The sequence below is a fragment of the Artemia franciscana genome, chromosome 13 (genome assembly GCF_032884065.1).
Source record: "Artemia franciscana chromosome 13, ASM3288406v1, whole genome shotgun sequence".
NCBI classification, from domain to species: Eukaryota; Metazoa; Arthropoda; class Branchiopoda; order Anostraca; family Artemiidae; genus Artemia; species Artemia franciscana.
Window position 1 is genome coordinate 30,851,591 of NC_088875.1, and position 11,828 is coordinate 30,863,418.

Sequence of the window (11,828 nt, forward strand, 5' to 3'; positions counted from 1 at the left end):
TAAGTTGGAAACGTCAGTAGGTAACCTAATGCATTTAACTCCAAAACGTAAACCTATTTTATTTTAGCATCTAACACACAAAACCGAACATGAAGTATCTACATCGTAGGCTATTGGCAAAATAGGGAATGAAGCTTGATGAATGAAGAATGCTAAACTCAGGTTTCATTATTATGATTTAAAAAGAGCAAATTTTACCAGTGCACAATTAACAGTAAAATATACATAATTATGTCTTACTTGATATTGTTGCAATGGAATATTTTCATACTCCATAGTGTAATTCAACCAGCTAAAACTTGTATCACCAAATGAATGCAAGACAACTTTGGTTCCATTGACTGAATTCATAACTTCAATTTTCAATCTATTAGAGGTTGTAAATACAGAAGACGGTATTTTGACTTCAACTCGCAAAAAAAGACAGTTGAAAGTATCAATAACTTGCTTAGTGCATAAACTTCGGCTTTTGACTTCATCATTTGTGTCCTTGAACTTTAAAGTCATAGTTTTCCATTCAGGTGCAAAGTCAGTTGTGTTTGTTATTTCCCAGTCACCATTATCAACCCAAATGCTTTTTGAATCCTGTAAGGTCTCGAAATCATCAAATATTGTCAGACATTCACAGAAACCAAAGGATAAAAAGAAGAAAAGCACACAATGGGGGCTCATTTTCTCACTTTGCAAATCAATTATTTGCCAACTGGGCTACTGGTTTCTTAAAGATTTCAAACAAATACTGTCTTATCAATCATGTGTTTGTATGATTTATTTTTTATTTAAAATTAATATCATAGCTTCTTCTAAAAAATAGATAATAATGGCGATTTTTACATCATTTATCATCGTCCATCTATCATAGCAAATTTCTTATCATGACAGCAGAAAAAAAAATTTCAAATTCAGAAATACAAAAATTACTTAATATTTTGTTTGTTACCCAGTTTCTACATGACCAATTTGAAACTTAGTGTGAATAAACAAACGATCCCACAAAAAACGAAAATAGACAAACGGAAGATTTTTTACAAAGCATAAGAATGTTGGTGGCAGGTTTCTAACTTAACCACGGTAGGAGTTGAGCACATCTTATGCATTATTCGCTTTAGAAAATGATTAGATAAAAACGGCCAACATTTTTTTCACTGTTTAAGCATAACAAAATGATAGTTGTGCATTAGGGCACAACTCATTCAAATTTGTCACTACTACACATGAACCTGACTCTCAGTTTATTGTCAAATACATGTAGTTCATCAACTATTGAAACAGGCTGAGGCAATGCTTCCCGCAACAGTGCCCCAACATGTCTTACGGAAAAAACGGATCGCTATGTAATAACCTTAATAACCTTAGGTCGCCAAACTAGCAGCGATGCTCTAGTTGGGTAATTACGGAAACTAACTCCACTTTTAAACACTTACCTAAACTACTTAGGTAATAACACACGTGTAAGTAAAATAAATATATATTGGTGGTGGGTGGAGCTCGTCCGGAATGAAGCAGACCTTGGTCTGCTGACCACGCACCACTGGATATGGTGGAATCCCCTAACTAAACGCTTCACGTAAAGGGTGGCCTTGACCTCACAAGGTGGTTGGAGCCCACCCCAGGGACATTCAATAGTTAGACTCTAGCTAATCAGGTCCCAGGCCTAGGGTCGGTTGGGTTTTCAACCCTCCACCCGAACCTAATTGCAACGAATAGTGATGTTATTGCCTCGGATGATCGATCTTCTGTTTACCCTTCAAGACTTCAGCATATCCCCGGACCGAAATTTGACCATCGTTTGAACCTTATTTACCAAAGTGGTCTTCGCCTGGCCATCTGGAAAGTTCTGACCCTTAACTTCCCTGGAGCAAAGTCAATGCTTGCGCTAGAACTCAAGCATTTTGGCGTGGCTGTAAAAGGCGTAACTGAAGCTCGCCTTATAGGAAATGACTCTGAAGACATCGGTGAAGGCTATCACCTAATCTGGTCGGGTGACCAGAGAACCAAAACTAATGGAGTCGCACTTGTGCTAGACTCTCGGACCAGGAGGTGCCTCCTTTCTTACGAGCAAATTTCAGACAGGATACTAACAGCGCAAATCCAGCACAAACATGGAAAATGGACCATCATTGTCTGCTACGCCCCAACAAACCAAGCCTCAGATGAGGTGAAAGATCGTTTTTACGCCCAGCTGTCTAGCATTCTAGCAAAAGTATCCCCTTATGATGGTTTAACCCTTCTTGGCGACTTCAACGGCACTCTCAGAGATACAGACGGTATTTGGAACAGTGTTCTAGGACCTGTAACACCCGACTGCTTGAACGACAATGGGCTAAGGCTCCTTCAGCTGTACAACATGCACGATCTCGTGATCACCAACTCCCTTTTTCAAAGGAAAGAAGTTCACAAATATACCTGGTATAGCAATGACGGAGGAACAAGAAAGATGTTAGACTACATAATCGTGTCCCGACACTGGCGTTCCTCTATAACTAATTGCCGAACTTACAGAAGTCCAGAATTGGGAAACACCGACCACAGGCTTGTCGTTTCTAACCTTAGACTACGCCTGAAAGCCCAGAAAAGTGACCACCGTCCTCCCAAATTAGACCTGAACAATCTCACAAAGTCCAACACGTGCCAGGTCTATGGTGTCTCCATCTCAAACCGTTTTGACTGTCTTGGTCAAATTTCAGAATCTGTAGAAGCATGGCAACTATTCAAGGACCTACAGACGTCTAAATGGCGTACGAAATAAATTCATCCACAGAGACAGAAAGCTGTTCACCAAAAAAAAAAGGCAGCTGATCCTGAGGAAGCCGCCAGAAAGGGTGACACATGCACTTTATACAAACACCTTCGTGATCTTACAGATGGAAAGCCATCCTCTCTAGCCGCTATCATATCTAATGATGGAAATATTATCATTGACGAGAGCGCTCAACTGTCCACCTGGAAGGATCACTTCTCTTTACTTCTAACCGTGGACAATGTTTGCCAACCCGACCCTTTGCCAACCTATAACCAAGCCCCAGAAGTCTGTGGTATCCCTGCAGAACTGCTGAAATATGGTGGGGCAGTGACCCTTCTCTGGCTCAAAGGACTGTTTTTCGTAGTATTTCATACAGAATGGATTCCAAAAGACTGGCGAGCGGGCATCATTCTGCCTCTCTGGAAACGGAAAGGCAGTCGCAGAATTTGCTCTAACTATCGTGGCATCACACTCCTCTCTGTGCCCGGGAAGCTCTCCTTTATGACCCTCCTGGACCGCTGTACCACTTTCCTCAGAAGCCAATTAAGAATCCAATAGGCTGGCTTCATGCCAGGAAGGTCCACCGTGGAGCAAATATTCACAATGCAGCAGTTGATAGAAAAGACTCGAGAATTTAAAAAAAGCATATGTTGCCTTTGTGGATTTCAAGGCTGCTTTCGATTCTGTCGACTGGCAATCACTCTGGCTCATATTGAAAACAATAGGACTACCAGCGAAGTACTGTAACCTTTTCGAGAGGCTCCACAAAGGGACTGAGATCTGCGTGCAAGTCAATGGCAGACGCAGCTCATCTTTTGAAATCAATATTGGAGTCTGTCAGGATTGTGCTGCTGCCCTAGAACTATTTAATTGTGTCATCGACTACATCATGACTCGGACCATAAACCGTCTCCAGTTTGGGTTGCATTACGGTGATAGAGTACTTTAAGACGCTGACTATGCCGATGACCTTGCTCTTGTCTCCGATTCACCGTCGAAGCTCACAGAAGCCCTACAAATTCTTGCTGATGAAACCTTAAAGATAGGGCTGTCGATTAATTGGCAGAAGACAAAAGTGATGTTTGTTTAACCCCGTAATTCGCTGCGTCCCCCGCCAGTCCTAATGGTCAGTGACAAACCAGCTGAGATTGTTGAGGAATTTACATACCTTGGCTCTATCCTCTAAAATGAAGGATCAATCCTTAAAGATCTAATGCACCGAATTGCCAAAGCCTCAGCAGTAGTGGGAAGACTAAGCACCCTTTGGAGGAAACCTTCTATCAGCCGTAGGACCATGGCATATACAATGCTTCGATGGGATCCGTGCTTCTTTACGGAGCCGAAACTTGGCCAGCCACTCGGTCTGTGCTTAGCACCGACAAACAAAACACCTTCGCCGCATTTAAGGACTATTTTGGCACGATTTTGTTAGCAACGAGAACCTCCTGGCGTTAACTGGTCAAACACCCTTCTCAGTCCAAGTCGCCCAACGAACACTACGCTGGTACGGACATCTCCTTCGCATGCCCCCTGACACTCCCGCACGAACAATTTTTGATTTTGATCCCGTGCTGCACAGCAGGAAACGCCCAAGAGGTCGTCCCCCAGCCAGATGGAAGGACACGACAGGTGCCTTCTTAGTCATGGCAAATATTCAGGAGGATGTCCACATCCTTGCAAGAGACCGGTCCAAATGGAGGCCCCATGTAGCATCACTCTCGACGCCAGAAGCATTTCGGCAGGAGCATTAAGTCAAGTTTAAGTCAAGTCAAGTATGTGCGCAGCGCATGGTTACCGCTTAAGAAACGGTCTAACCATTCACTTCTAACTATCTTAAAGTAATATCGCTGATCACACTGACCATCGCCCTATGCTTATTCTTGTCAAATTTTGAACTATCCCCCCTTCGCCAGTCACCCAATTCATAAACTTGATCGCAACGTTGCCGAATTTTTCCTCAAATTTTTAGCTAAGTATGTAAAACTAGTGAATCAAGGAGGCACACTCGTGCCTGTTTAAAGAGGCGAACCACGACAATGTTAAGCGATCTTAGGTTCCAGTGGTTGCAGAGGGATGGGGAGGGATGCATTTCGTAGCCCAAGCTCCAACTAAGAAACCTGCCAAATTTCATCCCCTTCCGACTTTTCCTTCATGGGGAAAATCTGGCCGAAAGTTTCAACCCGTCAACCCCAGCCCCCCTTTAACGTTGTCCGATCGGGCTGAAATTCACAAGTTAAGGTTCCCTAGGGCCCAGGAGCCTATCTGCGAAATTTCAGCTCGATCCGATAACTCCTTCCCTGTTTTCCAGAAACCACGCATAGCCACTTAATGTTCATTTTCTTTTTTTTCTGAGACGCCTACAGGTTACAGCCGACATCGGATCTGGATGTACGAAGACTCATTCGACGCAGAATTCTCCAAGTAATTTTCCTGGAAAGTTTCGTCGGAAAATCTTAACCCCCCGATTTTCTAGCTTAGAAAAACCCATTTCCCCATTGAAGGTAAAATTTTCTCTTGTAATAACATCACTTGTTTGAAAAATTCTTACATTAACAGCAGCTTGGCGCAGCGATAGCGTGCTGGGCTCATAAACCAGAGGTCGGTGGATCGAAACCGCTAGCTGCTAATTTTTTTAAATTTGTAAAATTAGGTAATTTTGTCAGTTTGAATTTATTGATACAGAAAGGGAGAAAATAAACATGGAAACATGTGATCAGAATTACATACTGGAATGTTCACAAGAATTTATACTGAAGCGGGGGTAAGGCTTGATGGAAGCAAGTTAAAAGAACCATTTAAATTGATTTCCTAATTGAAGCCGTTGGTAAAATTTTCTATTGTAATAACTTGTTTGATAACAAGCATAAAAGCAGCTTGGCGCAGCGGAAGCGCGCTGGGCCTATAAACCGGAGGCGGGTGGGTAAAAACCACTAGCTGCTAAATTTTTAATTAAGCTGCTAAACTATTAAAATTATCAAAATTAGATAATTTTGTCAGTTTGAATTTATTGATACAAAAAGCGAGAAAATAAACATGGAAAATTACTATTAAATTACATCCACCATGGATTGTAGAAAAACGTACAGAAATAATATGAAAAAAACTTCGTTTTCTTAAAGAGTTAAAGAGGCTGCGTCCCAAAGTCGAACCTTAAAATGTACAGGAATTAGGAGAGGCAGTTGGGGGGCTGCCCCCCCAAACCCCCCACTTTTAAAGACTCTTTTGTACAGGTTTTTTGTTGTGGGGGGCTACCGCCCCCCTAACCCCCCGCTCTTGGCTTCGGAATGGCCCTCTTTTAATTAACAAAAAATTAAAATGAATGAATAATGGAATAACTTCGATAAATGTTAAACACAAGAGGACAGGAGAACCATTGCGCCAAACTAGTAATTAGTAACAATGAAGTCCCCCCACAACAAAAAACCTGTACAAAAGAGTTTTTAAAAGCGGGTAGTTTTGGGGGCGGCAGCCCCCAAACTGCTTCTCTTTATTCCTGTACGTTTTAAGGTTCGACTTTGGGACGCAGCCTCTTTAACTCTTTAAGAAAACGAAGTTTTTTTCATATTATTAATTTAGAAGAGAACATAGAAAATGAAAAATTTCTACTAATACTGTTAAAATAAAAAAAACGAATATGTTTTGAAGAGCAGATACAGACTTTAGAAAAAAAAATACAATAGGAGAGGGGCAGATCAAAGGGGACCATGGTTCTCCTCCCTCTCAATTTTTTTTTGCGTGCCCTAATATTTTCTTTTTTTACAAACTTTTTAAATAAACTTGTCAATTCAGTCGATTATTGGTGCTCTTATCACATTGACCTCCCCACCCTAAGATTATGCTCTAGATTTGCCTTTAGAGCAGGACTGTCCAAACGGGAAACAAAAACTAAGACAAGCTTCTTTTTTAGCATGGTTTAGAGAAACTTAGTTGGAAGCTGGTTGGTTTGGGTTAGGGACAAAGATATAAATTTGCCCCCTCCCCCATCTTTAATTTACTACATCGTAGTTTATTTTTAGAAATAATCTTGTTCCATATCCATAGACTAGCAGTTCTAGCCTTAATGTTCTAGCACAGATCAGATTGGTTCTGAGCAGGGGTTAGCTTAGGGGAGCTTTTTCAGGGGTTAGACACTCAGTTTTGGGTATTTTATTAGTATTCTATTAGTATCAGTATTCTAATACAATAATTAGAAACCTTGGTATTAATTTAATTCCCAATTAATACTATTCTCACAATTATAAATTATTGCAAAGTTTCTAGGTTTAAAAACGAGAAATTAGAGAAACTAGAAAATGAGAGCGTCAGCTCCTCTTTTTTGTATTATGCCCTGTGAAACATTGTTATTTCTTGCAGAATAATTAGCGTTGGATTCGTCATAAAATTCATTTTTTTCATATCTTTAAAGCTTTGGGTACTTTTCCGTTTTACAAACAAATATTCTCAGTTTGCATTTGAAATTTCACCCTTAGAGGTTCCTAAAAGAGACATTTCAAAAGAGTTCCAATTCGCTGAACAAAGTAAATACCTTGACCTTAAAATTCCATCTTTAGCGTCACAGAATGAGAACGAGGTTTCTATACATGGCAAAAAGTGAAGTGATGTCATCCGGCATATGAGAAATTTTAAATGAACTGTTTCTTCTCACAATTCGAACCCGAAACAGGATTAACTTAGAGCAGAGAAGATTTAAAGGAATTAGATACTTTAGTAGCTCATTTGGAAGTCCTTTTTCTCTGCTTCAAGACATGTACGTCTTACCATGTTTAAAGGTCTTGAACTCAATTTTTTTTGTGAATTTATTATTCCACATAGACCATGTTAAATCATGTATCTATAATTAAAGCACTTACTCTTGCCACCTTTCTTATGCAGTGATTTAATTAAAGTTTTCCTAACATCTCCTGGTACTTCCCGCTTTTCAAACATTGTGATTCAAAATCTTTTTATCCTTTTAACCCTTAAAAACAATCGAAAAAAACACTGTTTTAAATTTATTGCCACTTTGCTTTCAATGCACTCATATATATCAGTTAGGAGACACTAAAACGGAAAGATCATTCTACTATTCACATTTGTGTATAGGAGTTTGGTATGTTCCTTACCCACATATTTGTGGGATGCACTAAAGGTATACTTTGATTTTCTGTCCTTGCTTAGGGGGCAAATAATGCAACGACCTTTTCGGTCATTGGAACCTAAAGATGACACCCAGGGGACATTTTCAGCTGAAAATCTCGTAATATTGTCGAACAAATAACGCAATTCTCGTGTGATCATTTGAAGTGTTACTCTGATCATTAGTTGTGGGTCGATGAGGCATCTTCTTAACTCTATCGACATTTTTTTTTTGGCTTAAGTCATTTCTTTGGAGTCTTGAGTGAGTCAGAATGATGCTGGCATTGATTCCAGCATTATACATGATCGGATGCCACACCACCATGGGCCATCTTCTCGTCCGTCGGCTAGTCATGTAATTAAGACAGTTTTGAGCCAGAGAGTCTACTCCACTGGTTGTTGCATTGTACGTGATGATTTATTCTGCTTTTCTGCTCTCATGATCAATATCTGCTTGAAAGTGCATCGATGAAGCAAGAATTGCTGCTTTGTTTTTCCTTAGAAAAACGACACCAGGGTCAGATGGTCTGTAGGCCCGGAAATGGAGGAGTTGGTTTCCCTTGTACGACTAGTAATGAAAGGGGGTGGGATTTCTCCTTTTCTTCTTTTTTCACTGTTCCTGAGTAGGTGATTCCCAAGGATCTCTGCATTTCTATAAGCTCTATGGGCTTGAAACAGTTGTCAGCTGTGACGTTGCGGTTCGAGACCTTCAAATGATCAAAAAGGGTCATGACAGTTGGTGTTGGAACTGACGCATTCTGGATTTCAATTATACGTGTTTCCTTTCCAGTGTAGATGAATCTATTAGATAGATAAAATGTCTACAAGCCCCCTAAGCATTTAATTTTTATTCCACACTTATTCGGTTTTGAGGGAATATACATCTTAAATTTGCACAGTCCTCTAAATGAAACTAACATTTCATCAATCGTCAAGTACTTGCCTGGTGAATAATATGTTTTGCAGTTTCCAATGAAGAGGTCAAAAAAAGTCTCTGGTGGGAGTTACAGGTCCACTAATTTCGTGTCATATGTGCTTGTTATCGAGCCTAATAAAGTTTCCAAATACTGGAGTTACTTCAAGTTCATTGTAGGGCGGAAAATTTCCCACCCAGTTCCATCAGCTGCAAAGAGACCATTGCAATCCTCACTGTCTAACTTGAATACTCCAAAGAGATAAAAAAGGCCTTAAAAGGTTCCTATACATGTGGTGTCGACTGGGATCAAGCACGTTTGCTTATCTAAAGTGTTCAAATCGTATCGAAGACGGTACTCATCAGTTTTCGAACTGTGTGAAGGAGGAGTTTCTCAAGAATCTTTGCTGTGATGAAAAGGTCCAAAGCCTTTTCAGGAGTTTTATGTATCTGTTCTTGCGTGTTACCTTTGGGACCTGGAAAGTGTAAAACAGATTACTAGTGTGGCTTTGAGAAGGCTCTGGCTTGTTTCACTTTGTTAGCCTGTCTTCGCCTATGAAGAAGGGCTTGTTTCTATTGTTCCTCTAATGGTTTTTTTTTCGAATCCGCTTAGCAAGAAGAATATCATCCACATTGTCACCTGATTGTCTTTCGACCGCTTGATTCTTATCTTCTTCGCTTGTATTCTCTAAAGAACTGTAATAACTGACAGCAACACTCTTGTCGATGAAGTCTGGATCGTTACGGAAATCCTTGTTGTTTGTTAGGTCTTCGTCTACTAGAACGTTCCTGTGTAAGAAGTCTTTAGCTTGTTCGTGGCATCCCTCTAGCACGACAGATGTTTCGTATTAGACAAGATTCAAGATATAAATTTTCTGCTTCAGCTCCTAAAAATGAGAAAAAAATTTGAATTATTCTAAAGAAATAAACTAGAAAGGCTCCAGTAGAAACCTAGACCTTTCTCTCCTAGATCTAGACCAGATATGACACTAGAAACTTCGTAGGTTCTTTTTGAATGTGGCCACTCTCAAAATTTTGGAATAACTGGTTTAAAAATCGGCACATGTTAAGAGCATATTTCAAGTATTTAAATCCCTTTTAGCCCTTGACCCAAGTTTGCATACATAAATATTTACTTCTTCTGACTCATTATATCTACTAAAGTCCTAAGGAAAGACCCGAGTGTTGAAAAAAAATAGTTAAGATCACAGCAGAGACTGTCAAACCAATACAACGTTTTGTTGTGTTTTTATGTATTATGAAATTGCCAGCTAATTTATATATATGCTTATTTTGCCAGCTAAAGGGCAAAATCAGTTAAAGTCACACCAAGTTTAGGTTATAACTAAGAAAGAAAGTTTGATTTTAATTCTGTTGGTGTTTTTTTCTGATGAATTTTCAAATACCAATCATAATATTCCTCATGTCGGGAAAGATAAACGACCTGGTCTTTTTTAAAATATACCTATACGTTAAATACTCAAAGGGTCTAGTCTCGCACTACATAGACATAGACATAGAAATTTTTTATTTTCATCCAAAACGTATAAATTAAACAAAGAATTTACCATTAACGGCCACTCTTAAGACAGAAGAGTCCTGACTGTGGCCGCAATTCTAACCACCATGATCTGCTAAATTATTTCCTCAAATGATTTTGAAGAAAAAAAAAATCCTTGGGGGGAGGGGGGGGGGGGTAAAAAAACTAAATAATTAATATTAAATACTAAATAAATAAATACTCTTTCCTCTTATCACACTTCTCTCCTTTTTAAAAAATGGAATTTAACCATTCTCTTGAATGATGCCAGACTTACTGCCGCTCTGATCAATTCTGGAAGGTCATTCCAGACGCTGACACCTATGTTCTTGAGAACAAATCCTGCTCTCGTTGTATTTCTTCTCTCGTGAGTCAAATCCTCCGAATTTCGGGTAAAATAAGGGTGATAAAACGAGTTAGTTTTAAAAAAATCATGAAAGTACTCAGGGCTTACCTTATTTACACTTTGAGAAACAAAAATCACTAGCTGGTTATCGCGTAGCTCGCCTATGTTCAAAATATCGTTCTTTCTAAAACACTCCGCAGTATTCTGACAGTTTTGAAATTCTCCTATCAGACGCAGTGCTTTGTTTTGTATTATTTGAGTTCTTTTATAATTCATCACGAAATTGCTTGCCCAAACAGAACAACCGTACGTGATGTAGGGGTGCACAATAGCACTGTATAACAATTTGACAACTGCTAACGGGAACACTTTTTTCAGCCTCCTCATCACTCCCAATCCTCTAGCTGCTTTTGCCGACACTATTTCACCATGCTTCTTCCAAGACAAATTACAATCAATATAAAATCCGAGATATTTATAAAAAAAAAACCTGTGTTATGCCAACACCGTTATAAAGCACATTTTCAAGAAGTTCAGGTACACCAGTTCTACTAAACACCATAAAATTTGTTTTTCTTGGATTTACTGAAAGTGAGCTTAGAGCTGCAAAAACATGAAGCCGACTAAGGATGTGGTTCGCTTTTTGCACAACCTCTTTTGAAGTCCGGGCAAACACTGTGATAGCTGTATCATCGGCGTAAGAGGTTAAAACTGAATCATTTAGATAAAATCGAAGAGTTTCCACATATACCAAGAAGAGAAACGGGCCAAGGACTGATCCTTGGGAAACACCACAATTTATAGGCATAGCTGCACTAGATATATCACTCATCACCACCTTCATTGATCTTCCACACAGATAAGACCGAAACCAACTTAATGCTGTATCTTTAATTCCAAGGTTCCGCAGTCTTTTCAGTAGAACTTCAAAATCCACAGTGTCAAACGCCTTCTTCAAATCAATAAAAATAGTTAGAGGGATCAAATTATTTTCTAACGCACTATTTACACAATCTAAAAGGTGATGAACGGCATGCACTGTAGAATGACCTTTTCTAAAACCAAACTGCGAATCTGACAAAAACCCAAGCGAATTCATGTACTCGTATATTTTCTTATACACTACTTTTTCATAGATTTTTGAGAAGAGCGGTAGAATGGATATTGGTCT

At 39.4% G+C, this 11,828-nt stretch overlaps 2 protein-coding genes across 2 annotated transcripts in view; one reads left to right on the forward strand and one right to left on the reverse strand.

Annotated features, from left to right (window-relative positions):
* The window catches only part of LOC136034794 (uncharacterized), a 55,711-nt gene extending 54,949 nt beyond the window's left edge, over positions 1 to 762 (reverse strand). Inside the window, exon 1 of the mRNA XM_065716210.1 lies at positions 241 to 762. Coding sequence (XP_065572282.1) covers positions 241 to 672 — 432 coding nt within the window. The 5' untranslated portion in view covers positions 673 to 762. The remainder of the gene's footprint in view (positions 1 to 240) is intronic.
* Positions 763 to 1,867: 1,105 nt separating this feature from the next.
* Positions 1,868 to 2,749, forward strand: LOC136034290 (craniofacial development protein 2-like). Its single transcript, XM_065715429.1, has one exon. It carries the CDS (start codon positions 1,868 to 1,870, stop codon positions 2,747 to 2,749), a length of 882 nt encoding a protein of 293 aa, XP_065571501.1.
* The last annotated feature ends 9,079 nt before the right edge of the window (positions 2,750 to 11,828 follow it).